Source organism: Benincasa hispida, chromosome 6 (genome assembly GCF_027475165.1).
Source record: "Benincasa hispida cultivar pf3 chromosome 6, pf3_genome.v1.1, whole genome shotgun sequence".
NCBI lineage: Eukaryota > Viridiplantae > Streptophyta > Magnoliopsida > Cucurbitales > Cucurbitaceae > Benincasa > Benincasa hispida.
Window position 1 is genome coordinate 8,454,034 of NC_143483.1, and position 19,280 is coordinate 8,473,313.

The window sequence follows — 19,280 nt, forward strand, 5'->3', positions numbered from 1 at the left end:
TCTTTATTTTTCACTAATTCATGCTGGAAAATGTTCCAAGAATTTTTTTTTTTCATTTTATAGTCTTTTTTGTTATATGTTACATATTTTTTGTCTAAATAGTCTTAACACTAATTTGATACGTGAATGCATTATGTATAAATATTGCATTTAATATAGACAAAATAATATTTTTTATATAATCAATAACCCTACAATCGTCAGTCTTATAGTAGTCGGAAGTGATTGTCAAAGTTGATTATCGAAGATGATTTTTGCTGGAGTTTGTAGTCAGAGTTGGTTGTCGGAGCCTAAAGTTGGTCACATAAAGGTGTATTGGAGTTGGTTGTCAAAGTTTGTCATTGGAGGTGGTTTTCGAATCTCGGAGTTGGTCGGGTGAAAGTGGTCATCGAAGTTGATCATCGAAGATGATTTTCGCTAGAGATTGTAGTCGGAGGTGACTGTCGGAGCCAAAAGTCAGTTGCATGAAGGTGGTATTAGAGTTGGTTGTCGGAGTTTGTCGTTGAAGGTGATTGTCGAAGCCTCAAGTTGGTCATCGAAGTTGCTTGCTCAAAGGTGATAATCGAAGGTGGTTTTCATCGAAGTTTGTAGTCGAAGGTAATTGTCGGAGTTGGTCATCAGAGTTTATTACCAGAGCCAATTGGTCGTCAGAGTTGGTAGCACAAAGGTGGTCGTCGGAGTTGGGTCATCAGAGGTGGTTTTCGGAGCCTAGAATTGGTTGTCAGAGTTGGTCACCGGAGTTGTCATCGGAGGTGGTTGTTAGAGTCCGGATTTCGTCGTCGGAATTTTCATCGGAGGTGGTTGTTAGAGCTTGGAGTTGGTCACCGGAGTTGTCAACAGAGGTGGTTGTCGAAGTCCAAAGTTGGTCGCTGGAGTTGTCATTGGAGGTGGTTGTCGGAGCCCGGAGTTAGTTCTCGGAGTGTGGCGATGGCCGATAGGTGAAGCCATTGAAAATATGGAAAGAAGGGAGAGTTGAGATGAGTTGGGGTGAGTTGGTAAAATCTACTAACTCAACTCCACCAACCTTTAAAATTTGTGGGCCAAACACTTAGTTGGTATATTATACCAATTCAACTCAACTCAACTCATGTTACTAAGTCAAACATCCCCTAAAAGTGTAGGCTACAAGATCGAATTCAAATATTGTAACTTGTAAGAATAATTTGAATTAATGGGATGAGCATATGTTTTTTTTTAGTACAATAGGAAGTAAGAGGATTCAAACTAAGTCTAATACATATATATGCCAGTTAAATTTTCGTTTCGATGAGTGGATATGAATTTGGGTAACCTACTTAGTTGATGGGTATCTATTGATTAAACATTAAATTTATAGCAGTGAGAACATTTTTTTTTTGATAAATCTTGAAATGAAAGTTTATAGAAAGTAAAACTTGTGGGGTTCCATACAAAATTAAGGTATTAACGTAGAATACAAATTTGAACCTTCATATGACTTAAAATTTTGATTTCTATGGTTAGGAGAGTTAAAATTTAGTTTCAAAGAATTTTATCCAAGCATAGAGATCAAATTCTAAATTCTTTCTAATTTAACCAAATTTAAGGCAACAATTGCAATACAAGGCGAATTCAAATTTCTAAAATAAACTGGGAGATCCGTATGAAAGCCAAAATCTAAGTCTTCATGCCTTTCTGATCGTCAAATGACAAATGACAGTAGCTTCAACCGCTTTCAAAGGTCTAGTTTATGGCAGAAATGCACCAGCTTTCGTACTTTGAAGCAATTTCATGCCTTTCTGATCGTCAATGGCCTTAATTCAAGCACATCTGCACTCAGAGAACTCATTTTCGTCAGTGCAATAGCTGTTTCTGGAACAATAAATTATGCCCACCAACTGTTCGCCCAAATTACTGAACCGGATATCTTCTTGTGGAACACCATGATCAGGGGTTCGGCTCAGAGCTTGAAGCCTGCAACTGCTGTTTCTCTTTATACCCAGATGGAAAATCGTGGAGTTAGGCCTGATAAATTTACCTTCTCGTTTGTACTCAAGGCCTGCACTAAGCTTTCATGGGTTAAGTTGGGATTCGGGATTCATGGGAAGGTTCTGAAGTTTGGGTTTCAATCCAATAAATTTGTAAGGAATACTCTTATTTGTTTCCATGCTAATTGTGGCGATTTGGCCACTGCAAGATTACTTTTTGACGCTTCTGCTAAAAGGGATGTCGTGCCTTGGTCAGCTTTGACAACAGGCTATGCAAGAAGGGGGGAACTGGATGCTGCACGACAGTTGTTTGATGAAATGCCCATGAAAGACTTGGTCTCGTGGAATGTGATGATAACAGCATATGCAAAGCTTGGGGAGGTGGAGAAGGCAAAGGAACTGTTTGATGAAGCTCCAAAGAAAGATGTCGTGACTTGGAATGCGATGATTGCAGGATACGTGCTTTCTAAATTGAACAAGCAGGCCTTGGAGATGTTTGATGCAATGAGAGATATGGGACAGAGGCCAGACGATGTAACAATGTTGAGTATCTTATCTGCTTCTGCTGATCTGGGAGATTTGGAAATTGGAAAGAAGATACATCGTACCATTTTCAACATGTGCTGCGGAGATTTAAGTGTGCTTCTTGGCAATGCACTGATAGACATGTATGCCAAGTGTGGAAGCATTGAGAATGCTTTGGAAGTTTTTCAAGGGATGAGAAACAAAGATACCACCTCGTGGAATTCAATAATAGGAGGTTTGGCTTTCCATGGACATGCTGAGGAGTCGATAAATCTATTTCAAGAAATGCTCAGGTTGAAAATGAGGCCAAATGAAATCACGTTTGTTGGTGTGTTGGTTGCTTGTAGCCATGCTGGGAAAGTACAAGAAGGGCGAATGTACTTCAATCTTATGAAAAAGACGTACAAAATTGAGGCCAATATCAAGCATTATGGATGTATGGTAGACATATTGGGACGTGCCGGGCTATTGATGGAAGCATTTGATTTTATAGACACGATGGAGATTGAACCTAATGCCATCATTTGGAGAACACTACTTGGGGCCTGTAGAGTTCATGGAGATGTTGAATTGGGAAGGCGCGCAAATGAGCAATTACTCAAAATGAGGAAGGATGAGAGTGGGGATTATGTACTCCTCTCTAACATATATGCATCACAAGGTGAGTGGGATGGAGTCCAGAAAGTGCGGAAGTTGATGGATGATGGTGGGGTGAAAAAGGAGGCAGGTCGTAGCCTGATTGACACAGATAACACCTTTAATGCTTTCTTGTTGGACTCAAAGCCCAAATTTGTAGAAGGCAATTGATCTCTGTTATATGTTCTAATGCTTCATCACTACAAAGCTTTACAATGATTTAGGATCTTTTCCTCTTTAGCTATGGCCACAGAAACAAGCGTGCAGATCCAGCTCTGGTCGAAGGCATGACTGGAGACCAACATTTCGAAACGTATGTCCGAATCTGGTCACCATTACTCATTTTGAAGGATTTTTGTGTTTTTTGTATTGCTATGTTTCCAGATGGAATCCCCAAATTGAGGGTTAGAATGGTTGTTCTTACTCAAACAACTATAGATTAGTTAAAATTTATGTTTCATTGCCCTGTAAGAAGTTGTCCTAGCCTCTTCTGTTATTCTTCAAAAAAATAAAATAAAATAAACAAGGTTCCCACGTTTTTCTGCATGTTTTTCCTCCTTGCAACAAAAATTTTTACACGACTGGGAATGTTTTTTTTGATCTTGTTTTTGTGTTGAAGTCTCTCTGTGTTGTTTGGCTGGCTTAGAGATATAATAGTATTCATACGGTTTTCATTACAAACTGAAGCTCATTCCTAAATCGACTTGGTAGAAATAACAATACATCACACACACTCAAAGACAAGTTGGACCTCTAGTCATTTTTCAACACACTCAAATTCATATATGCACTATGATTTGCAGATAAAAAGACCCAGATGTAGTTCTCATAAACTTGCAAGGTTTTGGTGATATGATAAATTACTTTCAACGGCGACGAGACAGTGCTGCACCAGACAGGAAGATCATAATCATAAGTAGAACAATTGCTACAAAAGATCCGATCAAAGAGCCTGAGATTCGCTCACAGAACGAGCTAAATTGCTGGCAAATGGCTTGCCAATTTGTCTTGCCATTTCCTTTGTGAGCTAAGTACACAATGGCTGCTGCTGCAGAAGCCCCAGATGTCAAAAGAGCCATCATTCCCTGTTTACAATTGCACAAAACGCACAAGTAAGCGAACTTGGTCTACTTTTCTTTCTTTTTTTAATCACTGCCAAAGTTTACTCGCATATTTTTACTCAGATCGATGGTTTTTGCAAGCTGCTGACATGATGGAAAATGATTGAACTTCATACAGGTAAAGGAAATACCGCGTCTAAGAATACCAGCACGACCCTTGTCCGACGTGCTTTGCTCTTCAGGATGTGGAATATGGAAAGAGGCAGAGACAGAACCAAGTAGCCACTTACAATGGCGCTGGCTACTACAAAAAAGCTGCTCAAACACTCGAACCAGGTTAGTAAATTCAGGAGGAGTTAGTTTGAATTATAAATCAAATGCTAGATTATGGCATACGTAAACATAGGCAGATCATTAAACTCAGCTCTGAACTGAACAAACTGTGTGGCAAATGGAAGAGTCTGGTTAGTCGTTCCCATAGCTATTGCACTTCCTAATGTTCCAACGATGGCAGCCAACCTTAGGATGAAATCGAATATCGACAAACCACGGTTCACCCCTGGTTTGAGTTTGGAACTCTTCAACTCACTCGACTCGCCCATAACTGCCTTCATCTTTCTTTGAAGGGTTATTGTTTAGATTATGAAGGTTTGAGAAGTGGTTTTGTTTGGGAAGCTCAATGTGCATGGCTAGGCAGTGTGCACAAAGGAGCTATTAATACGCAATGCATTAAGCTATGCATTGTTGTTTTGGTGAAGTTTAGTGGCCATGCCCACAGGAGAGCAAACAACTCCACTCCAAAAACAGGGGGATCTTCATAGATTATATACTTTAAGTTTTTAAAAATAAATTGAGTAGTTTTAAAATAATTTTTAAGATATTGTACTTTAAGTTTTCTGTAAGGGAAAAAAAAAAAAAAAAAAAACTAGAAGTATGGAACTTTTTGAAATTAGGTTGGCTTGTCTAGTCAATTATTTTAATATTCATGTTTATGTAGGCTCGTATGATACCAATAAATATTATATATTGTTCAATTAATCAAATTACATCCTTAATATATAATTTACATTACATTGCATCCTCAACCCTAAACCCTAAATGTGATTTTTTTGTCAATAATCATGACTCTAAATTATAAATTATTATATGATCTTCGCCGAACAACCGAGTAGGACTTCTTCTTTGCAATAAATATGTCATTACAGGTCTAATCTAATTTTGGAATTTACGTAAATTGTATTTTAATCTCATGATTATCTTCTTCTTCTTCTTTTTTTACTTTTCTTTTATTGTTTCCCTTTTGTCCCTATGTTTGGAGTGTAGGTATTTTTATTTCCTTTTTTGGGTAGGAAATGGGTAAGGAGTATAAAAGGTTTGCATTTTATCATCATATATCCTATTTTAGGGTAGGGTTAGAGGGTACCAACTCATGTGGCTCAACCTAAGGAAGACCCAAAAGGGAAAATAATTTGGAGTTCAGTTAAGAGGGCAGTTGGAAGTTGGTATGCAAAACTCAAAAAGATATGAACAAAAAATTGAGAGAAGTTGAGTTGGGTTCAGTATTAGAATTGGCTGCACTATCAAAAACCATTCCACTTTCACATATATATATATATTATATCCAAATCTTTATTATATGCTGTGTGCTTGACACGCTCTCCTTTCCAAGTTTCATTTTAAATTGCCTTCTCTCCCCCTTTTGCCCATCCTTTTTCTGCATGGAAATTAACTATCGGTATCCAATTCTCATGTTTGTTTCACAGTTTTCATCTCTTTGTCTGGGAATAGTCTCATTTCTCACAGATAAGAGTTTTCTATTCCTTTCCAAAACTATGAGTTTTCTCTTTTACCCCTCTTTATCTGTTTTTCATTTTACATATAATTTCACTTTGAATATAGTTAACTAATTATAATTAATTAATATTAATTTAACAAAAATGATATAGATATTTATTATAATAAATTAACGATGATATATTAAAATATTTACTTGACTTATTTTTATAATAAAGATTTATTAAATGAATGGAATTATTTTTTACATAAATTATTAATTTATTAACTAAAAATATCTTAAATATATTTAATCAATAAACTAGAATTAGTTAAATTTAGTTAGTATTAAACTTCATTTTCAATAATAATAATTTATTACTCTATTGTTTTTTTTTAATAATCAAGTAATTTATGGAGATTAATTCCAATTTGATAATTCATTATGAACATATAATCATCACTGATTATTTATAAGAAGTTAATTATTTATTGTGATTATTTTTTATTACTTTGTTCATTATTAACATATCATATTTACAAAATACTTTTTAGTATTCGTTATTAATATATCATATTTTTATCTCATTTTATTCACCTTTTATACAATATATTGCTCATTTAAATATATTTTCTTATATTATTTAATTAAAAGTAAAATCACTAATGTTGAGTTTAATTAATAATAAAAATGATTAAGTGTTAGATTATAATTAGTATGACGTTTGCATTAACTGATTAATTTTAATTATAAAATTATTAAAATATTTATAATTATAATTAAAATATTAAATATTTAAATTATAATTATAATCTTCAAATATTTATAATTAAAATTATTATTATTCATAATTAATTAATTTTTTTAATTATTTTTCATTGATATATTGAATATTATTTATTCTTTAAATTATTATTATATTATAATAATAAAAACAAACTTGAAGTGCTTTTTGTTTTCTTTTTCTAATTACAATAAAGGGTAGGTATTTTGAACCACAAATTTCTTAATCATTAAAAACAAACTTGATGTTTTGAAGTGTATTTTGTTTTCTTAGAGTAAAAGGTAGGTATTTTGAACCACAAACTTCTTGATCGTTAATACATTTATATATCAATTTATGTTCACTAAGGTGACATGTCTTTTTCTTTTTAGTTTTATGTTTTGCAGTCTTTTAACAAAACAAGGACATGAAAGAGGAAATGGGATTGTTCTTGCTTTCTTTTTTTTCTTGTAACGAGATCATATTACTTAGTTTGATTCTCATTCTGAATTTGTGAAGTAGATGAAGATATTTGAACACAATTATGGTCCCAAAATGATTTTAGCAAACACAACAGCACAAAAATTTTTATTTCAAGCTTTTCCTATTTTGATAGATTGTATTTCCTTTTTTGTTTGCAACTCCCATTAAGCAAGAAAGACCTTAATTAAACTTTGAAATTTTAAAAAGAATCAAGAGGAAATTTGAATTTGAAAGCTACTTCTCCCCCATACTATAATTGGCTATCACAATTTTCCCAATGAGAAATTGTTTTATATAACAAAACTGTCAAAAATATTTTTAAATATAGAAAAAAAAAACATAAAATTGTTTCAACGGACTGAGAAACTTTTTGCTATTTCATTATATTTTTAAATAAGTTGATCATATTACTATATATTCCCCAATCTTTATTTACTAAATCAAAAAACACAATTTCTGCAAAATGGTACAAATTAATTAATTATCATTTAAATTTTGTCACTACATCAATTATAGGCATCATCTCAAAGACAGGATCACCTCAACGATGAAATGTCACAAAAGATCAAAATTGAAACGAAATATTTCCAATATTAAATTGAAAAAACAGACTAAACTACATAAATAAATTGAACACCTAAAACTGATGCATAGAATATAACCCAGCTTCTACCAAGCTGGTCAAAACACATAAAGCAGCCAACACAAGCAGCGAAGGCGTCCAACTACGTCAACAGCAACACCTTTTCAAGAAGTCCAAGTGGGGATTTGGGAATGTTAAAATCGGAACCATCAAATGTTTCATGGCCATTTACACTAGGAATTATAACACTAATTTTTTTATTCATAAAAATAGATTCTAATAATAAAATATCGATAGAGTTTCTATAAAATTGAAAAAGAACAATACAAAGAGACTCATTTCAATTCAATCCGACCATTCTCGTCCAATCCTGCGCTCATTCTAGCCATCATCTCCAAGTTAATCTTCGAATTGATTGCAAGCAACCATTTGATTTGAAGCCAACTCTTCATATTGTGCCAAACACATTAACAATTTGTACGGACATTTTATCTAACCCTCATTTTCTAAGTCATAAAAATAGAACCTTCCAAGGTCAAAATGAGCCAGTCTAGAAAACTCCCTTGCAGCATACTTATATAACATGTATCCACCATGATTATCAATATAGTTCCAGCTACCAAGTTTCCAAGCAAGAACCAGAGGCTTAAAGCACAAACCACGTCCAGGATCGGAAAAAGTAACTTTCTTGCATAAAGGGGTTTTTTTTTTTTTTTTTTTTTTTTGCTATACCTAGAGTTACCAGTAACCTGGCACATATGTTTCAGCTTGACCTCACAGCTATGTTAACAGAAAAAAGGCCTTTGAAGCATAAAATTCTGTAAATCCTATATAAAATTCAAAGTTATGAAACAAAAATATTGCAAGGCATCCTACATGATTCCTAGAAAAATACTCACTTGACCGACCAAACATAAACAATAAGCAAACCAATGCATTTTCAAACTAAAACTATCCTTACCTTTTGCCCTGTCAAGTATAGATTAGACACCGGCTTGCCCTAATATTGCATCTTCACGTAATGGATAAAATAAAACAGCAAGCATCTTTAATTTAACCACATATTTCCAATTTCACTGTGTTTAATAGATATAGCTTGAATAATTAGAAAACAAACTGGCCCCCTTTCCTTCTGTTCTCTGGCTGGTGATATCATATTCTTAAACAAAACTATTAGGACTTGATATTCTTTTTCGATAACCCAGTAATTTGAAGGCCCCACCCCCCACTAATCCGAAGGCACCTGCACCCACCCAAAGTCTTGACCCAGAAAGATAAGGATTTTCTTATTAAGTTCACTCAAAGGTTAGAACACGAGACTTGATGAGAGAACCTTTTTCTTTTATAGAAATTAGGAGGTCTAAAGTGGGGGATGTTATATCGCCATAAAAATGAATGACCATTGGGTGCAAGAGAGCAGAACATGACATTTAATCCCTGCACAATTTAGGAGATCATGCAGAAATAGGGTGCACTCAAGGGGGTTAAAAAACAAAGCAGAATCTCGAGGACATCATGAACTCTAATCAAATCTTATAGCAGTAAACCACACAAAACGAAACTCCACAAGTGTCCAATGCGGAAGTCAACACGGTTTCATAGTTCAATCTTTGAGCAGGAAAAACAACAAAAAAAGCCAAGGCATTTCGGCTAATAGGTTCTTAAGGAGCTCAAGAGTTTATGCATGGTCATCTTGGTATGTGGACGAGTTAAAATTAAGAGTCAACAGGATCTTCAGGCATGGTTCTTCTAAAGGTAGCATCGAGGTGGGCCATGAATATGTCAAACCCTGGTTCATCTGGTCTTCAGGTTTAGGCAGTAGGCTGGCCCTCAGGCTTCAAAATCTCAGCTGTTTTAATGGGAAGGAAAAAGGCAAGGGGAAAATAACTGTATCAGAATTTTCAGCATAGGGAGTCCGGATAGCTTTATTTCATCAAACTATCAATTGTCAGTGGTGAGTTGGCGAATGTTCTAAAAAGGTAAAGTTATTTTTTCTTCCGTATTTTCTCTCTTTAATCCTGCCCCAAGGGAGAAGGGAATAGCATACCTGTATACAATGACCACCGTATCTAGGAATAGTTTCTCCTCCGAGAAACACTGCCATGTCCAGAAACCCTAGAGAAACAGAAAACCATCAGATACAAGATTGTTTCCCTTTTATCAACTTCACATTAACTACGTCAAACCAATTCATATTGTTTAGAAAGATTTACAAATTACAAGATTACTGACAAAAATACAGGGACTAAACAAAGTCAATCTAAATCATTCCTCCTGCTTTCAAGATTAAGACCGCTAATGGAGATGAAGAGAAGAATTTACCCTGAACTACCACTTCGTCCCACAGAAAAACTTCCATAGGACCCATAAGCACTACCACCACCACCACCACCACCAATCTACAAAGGAAAAGGTTGGCTTCAGTTGCAAACTAATTATCAAGGCAATAAATAAAATTGTCATCAAAATCTTATCTGGCATTTTAGCCTCTTAAAGCAGAAGGAAGCATTTTCCCCATCGCTATAATTAGACATGTCAAGGATAATATATGTACCTGTGAGCCACTGTAGCTTCCATAACCATCACCACCAGCCAAATCACTGAAACCCCCATAACCACTTGAATATGAATGCCCACGCCCATGTCTTTTACCTTCTCTACCATCATAACTTAGACTATCTGAACCATCAGCTGATAGAGGAAGATACGGCAGAACAGGCAGAACAGCTGAGAGAGCACCTTCTCTATCAAAAAGGTTGGCTCTAAGCCTGGTCACTATATGTACAAGAGCCTCCTTGGCAACATCAATATCCCCAGATATCTAATCAGAAAAACCACCAAATTAACCCAACACCAACACAAGCAATATGAAATACAAAAAAGATCTCATCATGCCATGTAAATGAGAATAAATCAATTAACAGTCACCTGCACCATTTCATCATCTTCCAAGGCAACCTTGGGGAGGTTTTCCTTTGACAGTATTCGAATATTAGCCTTGGTGAGCCTTCTCAACTCGGTAATGATAGCTCCACCCTTACCAATTAAGCAACCAATTCGTGAGGTAGGCACAAGCAGACGGGTTGTGAATGAAATAATCCCAGAATCTCTTTCTACTTTCTCACTGCATCTTGGTTGCAAGCGCAATGCAGCTTCCAGCGTGGGAGAATATGAGTCTTCAAAGAACTGAAGCAGTATATGAATAGAACTGTCAGAACTATAACCCACAGCCAACAAAAGACAAAGATATAAAAGATTAGATTAAACCTCCTTTGATGAAATATTTATCAAACAATCATCTCCTTCAGTAGCTGAACTATCAACTTTTATGGCAGCCTTAGTCTCCTGTCTAATCTGATTGATTATAGCTCCACCCTTTCCAATGACACCTCCAATATTTTCAGTTGGACATATCAGTCGAAGAGAAAATTCTTTTGAAGATAAATCTTCCCTTGGAGCTGAATATAAAGACCTGGACCAATTACCACTGTCACCTTTATAACCTCCATACGGACTGACCAATGGAGCTAATCCCATAATCGGGGCACCATGTGTAGGAGCCATAAGTGAACCACCAGAAGAATATACACCAGGTATGGCAGAAGCGAGTAGATGCTGAGATCGTGATGGATTGTCATGCAGCCGAGATGCAATCTGGTACAAGGCTTTCTTCACAATCAAGGGTTCACCAGATATCTGAAAAACATAACTAATTTAAGAAGCTATCACCGAAACAAAAGCATGCACCTTAAAAAGAAAATTAGGGAAGACTAAACAAAATCCTTTGGTAAAAGCCATTCACTTACCTGCACAAGTTCATCAGAACTCAAAGCACAACGTGGTAAATGATCATCCTTAAGAATGCGAACCTGTGCCCCAGTCTCAGTGCGAATATTCTGGACAATCTGCCCACCTTTCCCAATAATACAACCAATTTGATCAGATGGTACAAGAAGTCTTGCTGTGACTTGGTGACCTCCTCCTTCGGAGTCCTCATCCATCAAGTCATCGGCCACAACTCTATCGTGGATTTTGAACAAAGCCTCCTGAGCTGGAGAAACATAATCACTACTTTCTTCCAAAGAATTGATCTCGTTGCTCACACTGTAGATTGTTATGACACGCTCGTCTGATCCAGGCACTGTTTCTCCAATTCTAATCTTTGATTTAGTATCTATCCTTAACTGCTTCACAATCTCCCCTCCCCTTCCAATAACACTTCCAATCTTTTTAACAGGGCACAAATACCGGTAAACGGTATCTTCTGAATCTATGACAAACTGGTCCCGGTCCTCACCATGACTTCTTCGTTTGTTCCCTCCGTTTTCAGAATAATCAGACTGGGAATGATTTCGTTTTCCGTAACTATTCCTCTGACCAGCCATGAACTAAAACTGGTTATATCTGTCTCCACAAGGGGGAAAAAGGTATCAAAGTCATGAACAAACCAGAAATTAAAAGATAACAGAGAATACAAACAGCCGTAACATATCCTAGCTAAATCAGAATTAGCACATATACACTACAACATCACACGTTTGCTCAGTTATAATCTGAAGAAACTCAAGCTTCAGGCCAATGGCAAGAAAAGACCGCTCCAGCTTAATATAAGAAGTTTCAACATTAATGTTACACCGGAAACCGGTATTAAATGTCCATGTTGCACAACAATACGGCTGGTTTTAACAAAATTCAACGGAATATAGAACAAAATATTCGAAGAATTACGCGAGATTGTCGGTAGCTACTTTGTTCCTGAGCAGTGCTCTTGCCAAAATAGCGGAAAACAAGGAAAGAAAACGAAAAAGTAACCGAGTGCAACAAGGCTTTAAGAAAACGAGATTAGATCTCGAGTCGTCAGCGGAATCAGTCGCGCACAAATACAGGAAGATAATGAATTCAAGAAAATCGCAGAAGGATCGCAGATTTGGGGAAGAACATACAAAACAATCGGTAGCGTAAACAGAAACAAGAAAGACGTAGAAATCAATAAAATTAGAGGGTAAAGAGAATGAAGAAACCTGTAGATTATGAGAATGAAGAAGGAGGAGAAGAGGTAGCGCAATGAGAAGCGAAGACCGACTGGGCGAAATCGAGAGTTTTAGGAAACGATCGTTGATTCTCGGGTCTTTCTTCTGTGTCGGAGTCTAGGGTTTTGACCCTCGGGACTCATTTTACTTTCCCTAAATTACACTTTCTGCCACCAAATATTTCTAAATTCAGATTTTTCTCCCCTGACATCTAATAATATCTTCGGATATAGAAATAATTGAAAATTATCAATTTCCAACCGAAATTTGACAAGTTTTATTAAGGTTAACATTCTTAAATTTTATAAATTCGCAAATAGAGCAAAAAGATAATAATAGATTTTCATTTTTATTATTCCAAATAAACCTTTATGGGTGTATGAACATATGTATTGGTAGTATAGATTTGATATACTTTATATCTGATATATTAGTCATCTTATATACTTTATATTTGGTATATCAATTTAATTTAATTAATATATTAGTGATAAAGTATATAAGTTATACAATAGATACACTAAATTTATCATTCATAAATCATATTTATCTGTCAATAATTGCATGTTCATAAATCATATTTATACAATATAATGTACATCAGTTGATTTATATACCAATATATAAATTATATTAGATACACTTGTTGATATATAAATGAGGAAAAAATTATAAAAATAAAAAAAAAATCGGGAATTTGAATTAAATTTTTTTCTATTTTTGCAATTTTAGAAAACCATTTATATTTGCAAATACCCTTATGTTTTTTTGCTACCCATTGCAATTTTTCAATAGTATAAACTGAATACACTAGCAACTGAATTACACCACAACTAGAAATATTGTTATATTTGCAAATACCCTTATGTTTTTTGCTATCCATTGCAATTTTTCAATAATATAAATTGAATACACTAGCAATTGGATTACACCTCAACTAGAAACAATACACTCAAAACGTAGTTGAAGCACACTTCTGGTAAGTGCTATCCTAAAGACAATTATCTACTTTACACGGGCTGCAAGCAGACTATCACAATCATCTCAGTTGGATTCAATGACTAACTCCATTAGAACTACAACCTCGAACTACTCGGATCTAGTATAACTCTTGGATACTTGCTCTCAATTCAACTCAAGATCAAAAGAAAGAAAAAAAGAAATGGGATAACTCTTCAATTTGGAATAGGATGCTACTAATAAGGAACCAATTTACTATTTATAGGCTAGCAACTTACTAACTCTCTAAAATACAAAAGAAAATAAATACAAAATTGAAACATTTGTCAAATTTAACTCAAATGAGTTGCTACTTGACAAAAATAAAACACAAACTCATTCAAATTGAAGAAACTACAAATTTAACTTTCATACATGTTAAATTTATACATGAAACATCATCTTAATTTGATGTTTCAATCTAATTTGAAAGTTTATAACTTTGAATTTAATCTACATAATTAAATTCATTTGCTTATGTTTCAATATTCAAATGTTTGACATTCTTTCACTACAATATCCAAAAATCCTCCATATGAAAGAAAGAGAAAAATCAAACACTACCTGTTAAGAGTAAACAGACAAACTATACATCCAGAGATGTGTCTTATGGACTTGAATCTTCCTTAGTAAATATCCATCAAATTTACCAAAGAAATAGTGAGACTAAGCTCTGGAACTATCATTCTCATTGGTGAATTGAGACAATAGATATCACACACCACTCATCTTGTATCTTTGAGTTCTATAAGTTTGTGTTCATTTTGGTCCTAGATAAAATCTTGAATTCATGAGAGCTTTAGAGGACATACACCATTTGAAAAGTTCTTACAGAAGCGATCCAACTTCTATTATCACATAGGTAATATTTATTAAAAGTATTATGTCATTACTCCTCTTGTAAAACAAAGTATCAACATGAATTTAACATCTACAGATCACACATTCTACAATATCATGGAAATGGGTAGAAACTATAAGTTTCTTAGTGTGTAAAATATGAACTATCCAACTAGTTTGCCTATTGAACCTAGATCTGAGGATCTCCAATCAACAAGATTAGGTTACCACCAAATAACTCATTTCATATGCTTTTTCCCCATTTCCCTCGATGTATATGACGTTTGCTCTTTTAATAATCCTTTCGTCAAATGATTTGTAATATTCTCTTTTGATTTCACATAATCAATGGAAACTATTCCAGTAGAGAGCAACTTATCGATTATGCCTGCGTCTAATATGTTGTAACTTGCAATTATAGACATTATTCTTGGCTTTTATAAAAACCGCAAAATTGTCACAACAAATACATATTGCACTTATAGGCTTTGGCCATAATGTAGTGTCTTCAAGAAAATTTTGAAACCATTAAGCTTCTTTTCCTATTTTATCAAGAGTTACAAACTCTGATTTCATAGTAAAACGTGTTATACATATCTGTTTGAAGGTTTCCATGATACAACTGCTCCATCTAAGGTAAAAAAAATATACCCACTGGTCGATTTAGTCTCCATGCTATCAGGAATCCAATTTAACATCACCAAATCCTTCCAGTACATGTGGGTACCTCGTATAATGCAATCTATAGTCAATAGTATACTTCAAATACCTTAGAACTCCAACTAAATCATTCCAATGATCATGTCTAGGATTACTGTGTATCTTGCATTCTTGCTAACCTTTCTACTGAACAAGCAATATCAGGTTTTGTACAATTCATTATGTATATTAAGATGCCAATTACTCTAGAACATTCTAGAGAAGACACACCTTCGTCATTGTTTTTCTTCAACTTACAATTTGGATTAAATGGAGTAACAACATACTTACTCTAAAAATGATCAAATTTTCTCAGCACTTTCTTTATATAGTGAGATTGAGAAAGTATATATCCACTTGGATTTCTTGTTATTTGAACTCCAAGGATAACATCAGCAAGATCAAAGATCTTTCATATCAAAGTTAGATTTCAACATCCTTTTAGTGGAACCAATGACACTTCTATTTGTGCTAGTTATCAACATATCATCCACATACAAGCAACATTCTCTTGATCTATGGTTTTAACATAGACACATTTATCACACTCATTTGATAAACATAGTGTGATCAAACTTTTCACACCCTTGTTTGGATACTTGTTTCAACCTATAAAGAGACTTAACAAGTTTACAAACTTTGTCTACAAGTCTTTTAACAATAAAACCTTCAGGTTATTCCATTTAGATTTCTTCATTCCAAATATTCATTTTAAAATACAGTTTTTTCATCCATTTGGTGCATTGCCAAATTTTGTAAAACTTCTATTGTAATTAACATCCTTATAAATATCATCGTTATTAGAGAATAGGTATTAAAGAAATCCAGCCCTTCTTTTTACATATCAATAGTATCACCAGTCTTTAGCTTTCTCTTAAAATCCATTTACTCCCAATTGGTTTACTTCCATGAGGTAAATCAACCAATACCCAGTTATTGTTCTGTAAAATGGATTCTAACTCACTATTGATATCTTCCTTCCAATTAGGTGCATCAGAAGACAATACAACTTCTTGAAAAGTTTGAGGCTCCCCTTTCTACCATATAAGTTATGAAATTAGGTCCAAAAGAAGTATTTTGCTTAGCTATCTTGCTTCTTCTAGGTCCAGACTCAGTATTTTAATCATCTTGACCTTTCAAAGAGCTAGTCTCATAATTTCTTTTGGAACCATTAATTTTGTGTTTTTCCTCCTTAAGGAAATATATCCTCAAAGAATTAAGCTTCAATAAATTCCATTATGGTATTATTATTAATATCATGTATTTCTAATTTAATTACCGTAGATCTATAAGTAGCACTATGCATTGCATAACCTGTAAAGACAATCAATTGTATTAGGTCTAAGTTTGGTTCTTTTTGGTAAAGGAACTCGTACATTTGCCAAACACCCCTACACTTTTAGTATTTTATATGAGGGTAACCTTCTATTCCACACTTCATAAGGCGACTTATTAGTCTTCTTACGTGAAGCTATATTTTGTAAAAAATTTGGTGTCAGTAAAGCTTCCCTCCATAAATTGTGAGGTAAATTTAAACTATTTAACATGCAATTAACCCTGTCCTTTAGGAATTTGGAATAGGTTAATCTTTTTAGTTTGTTTTAATATGATTAAATGAATTTAATTAAAATATTAAATTTATAAAATAATTTTCCATAAGGGACTTTTGTCTAAGGAAGGTTCTGTCTAGAAAGGGGTATTTAAGCTGACAGAAACGGAACACCTCTACCTGAGAATCGACCTGAAAGATGAATTGAGAAAATATTTTTTAAGCATGCAATAAAGGATTGATTTTATTAAAAAAAAATTAATTCATGAAATCAAGTATTGTTCAATTATTCAATATAAATGTTATATTGAGCAAATATAAAGGGACTTAGATAAATTCATTAGTCGGGTTTTAACTAAGTACAATAAAATCCTAAAAATACACTTTAGTAGAAGGATATTGGTATATGTGATATATCAAATTTCAGCTCTCACGTCCTTAAGAGTTTACACCGTGAGATTCATGCTCGGCTTCATGTCGCTCTAGGCGCAACTTCCTTTCGGGAAGTGTTTGCATGGGTTAATAACAAGGTGATTAGGGAAAGTGCTCATAGTAAGTGGGAGAGGGGTGCATGTCAATGTATCCTACGGTCTCCCTCCATTAGGTTGTTGAAGGAACCGGTTAAGTGAATCGGACCCAAATCCCAATTTTTCAGAATCATACAATTTTACAGAATCGTCACGCATTAAATTTAAAATTACAGCATGCTAAAATAAAGTAGAGAAAAGAAAATAGGAGACTTACCCTGAAAGATCTAATCTTCATGTATTAATTCCTCCCCTCCAAAAGTGCAACGAATTCAAAAATCCTAATTGGGCCACCACCACGAAAGAGTCCTTTGTATTCTCTAGGATGAGAATCTAAGGAGTTATGGGCTCTTGGTATTTTGGAAGAGAGGGATAGAGTTTTATTTTTTAGAGGAAGGAGAGTGAGAACATGAGAACTTTTCTCAAACAAAATCTTTCTATGTTTTCTATACTTTTTTTCTCTCAGACCTTTTATGTAAAAACTCAAAAAAGAAGAAGTTCCAACTCCACTGTACACCACCCATCAAACACGTACATAGTAGAGAGAAAAAAAGGGGAGGGAGTTTCAACTCCCTCCCAAAATAACTTTTCAAAAAAAAAATTATGTTAATAAAACAAATAATATATATCTATATGATAACAACTTTATCATATAATATATATATTAAGCTGTATATTATATCAAATATAATATATACTCTATAGTTTAATATTGTATCAAATACAATATAACCTATAGTTTTTCATTCTCTCAACAATCATATTTAATATAAATCACATTTATATTAAATTTAATTATATGAATCCAATTCATATAATTAATATTTGAGTCATATTCAAATTTTATTTCCTCTTAAATAAACTTTGTAATATAATGTATCAAATACATTATAGTAATTATAGTAATTATATCACATATAATTAATTCCCTTAATTGATTTGAACAACTCAAATTAATCCAAAATTGATTCTCATTTAATCCCTATTGAGTTACAAAGGGGACCTCATGGACCTGTAGATTGAAGCTCCAAAGGTATTTGAATAATTAATTAAACTTCTTTAATTAAATTATTCAACATCCATTAACTGTCAGGCACTCCACTAAAGACCGACAGTTAGCACTCTTCACACTGTAGATATATTTCTGTGTCCATTGGATATGACCAGTCAACAATGCGATGACCCTTCATAAATTGCTCGTAAGTACAAATAGGCCAAAATTACCGTTTTGCCATTATAGTTACATCTAACTCCTTAAGTACCACCGATCCTTCTAATGAACAATAAGTCATAGTTCAACTATGACCAAACCCTATCGGGTCAAGAGAGGGTGTGGCATCACATTGTTTAAGCCCCAGAATCAGCCCTTAAGGGAGCAATTTATCTACTTACCCAGACGTTAGGGAATGAGTGAATTTCATCTTGCATAGCTGTGTTCCTAGCTCCCCAATCAGACGAATCCCCAAAATGATAATCTTTTTGAGTTGGCAAACTGTCCATTCTCACTCATACAAATCAAAGGACTGCCTTCATAGGCAGGAGTTCACAACTCACTCAGGATTCAAGTCATGTCACTTATGGTCATCCTGGTGAAATATATGTCTCTATTATGAACGGTGTTATATAATTTCGTGGTCCGGTCTTATACAATTTTTTTTTTATATAAAACACCCTTGCTCACATGTCTCTACATGAATGATCATGATCAGATCATTTGTAGTACTTTACAATAATTCTAACATCTACAAAGCGGGCCGTATTCGTACTGTCACAAGAATAAAGTACCCAGCCTTATCCATATACTACAGACCATTTAGGTTATCACTTAAACACGATCCACCTGTATGTCTCTACATACATGTTTA

General features: G+C 34.2%; 3 protein-coding genes across 4 annotated transcripts; 1 reads left to right on the plus strand and 2 right to left on the minus strand.

The window, feature by feature from the left end:
• The first annotated feature begins 1,436 nt into the window (after positions 1 to 1,436).
• On the plus strand, positions 1,437 to 5,234 carry LOC120079085 (Pentatricopeptide repeat (PPR) superfamily protein). Of its 2 annotated transcripts, none has more exons than XM_090314497.1 (3): positions 1,437 to 3,420; positions 3,911 to 4,219; positions 4,292 to 5,234. In XM_090314497.1, exon 1 carries the CDS (start codon positions 1,665 to 1,667, stop codon positions 3,276 to 3,278), a length of 1,614 nt encoding a protein of 537 aa, XP_090170623.1. In that variant the 5' UTR covers positions 1,437 to 1,664; the 3' UTR covers positions 3,279 to 3,420; positions 3,911 to 4,219; positions 4,292 to 5,234. The 2 variants fall into 2 exon arrangements, with proteins under 2 accessions (XP_090170623.1, XP_038889201.2); XM_039033273.2 differs by having other exon boundaries at positions 4,347 to 5,234.
• Positions 3,757 to 4,782, minus strand: CASP5 (casparian strip membrane protein 1). Its single transcript, XM_039033717.2, has 3 exons — positions 4,565 to 4,782; positions 4,360 to 4,483; positions 3,757 to 4,192 (listed from the first exon to the last, which is right to left on the minus strand). Exons 1-3 carry the CDS (start codon positions 4,780 to 4,782, stop codon positions 3,974 to 3,976), a joined length of 561 nt encoding a protein of 186 aa, XP_038889645.1. The 3' UTR covers positions 3,757 to 3,973.
• A 4,050-nt stretch (positions 5,235 to 9,284) lies between the features above and the next one.
• LOC120079610 (RNA-binding KH domain-containing protein) lies at positions 9,285 to 13,049 on the minus strand. Its single transcript, XM_039033847.2, has 8 exons — positions 12,793 to 13,049; positions 11,578 to 12,175; positions 11,039 to 11,467; positions 10,700 to 10,957; positions 10,326 to 10,592; positions 10,094 to 10,170; positions 9,819 to 9,886; positions 9,285 to 9,620 (listed from the first exon to the last, which is right to left on the minus strand). The coding sequence occupies exons 2-7, from the start codon at positions 12,154 to 12,156 to the stop codon at positions 9,841 to 9,843; spliced, it is 1,656 nt and encodes a 551-aa protein (XP_038889775.1). The 5' UTR covers positions 12,157 to 12,175; positions 12,793 to 13,049; the 3' UTR covers positions 9,285 to 9,620; positions 9,819 to 9,840.
• Positions 13,050 to 19,280: the final 6,231 nt, after the last annotated feature.

What these genes read in the sequence shown, in the direction of transcription:
- LOC120079085 (XM_090314497.1), top strand. Translation starts at nt 1,665, where the DNA reads ATGACAAATGACAGTAGCTTCAACCGCTTTCAAAGGTCTAGTTTATGG.
- CASP5 (XM_039033717.2), bottom strand. Translation starts at nt 4,782, where the DNA reads ATGAAGGCAGTTATGGGCGAGTCGAGTGAGTTGAAGAGTTCCAAACTC. An exon ending in AATGATCTGCCTATGTTTAC is followed by an intron (nt 4,484 to 4,564) that starts GTATGCCATAAT and finishes GTGTTTGAGCAG; the next exon opens with CTTTTTTGTAGTAGCCAGCG. An exon ending in TGCTGGTATTCTTAGACGCG is followed by an intron (nt 4,193 to 4,359) that starts GTATTTCCTTTA and finishes AATTGTAAACAG; the next exon opens with GGAATGATGGCTCTTTTGAC.
- LOC120079610 (XM_039033847.2), bottom strand. Translation starts at nt 12,156, where the DNA reads ATGGCTGGTCAGAGGAATAGTTACGGAAAACGAAATCATTCCCAGTCT. An exon ending in GAAGCTACAGTGGCTCACAG is followed by an intron (nt 10,171 to 10,325) that starts GTACATATATTA and finishes TTTCCTTTGTAG; the next exon opens with ATTGGTGGTGGTGGTGGTGG. An exon ending in GGACGAAGTGGTAGTTCAGG is followed by an intron (nt 9,887 to 10,093) that starts GTAAATTCTTCT and finishes CTGTTTCTCTAG; the next exon opens with GGTTTCTGGACATGGCAGTG.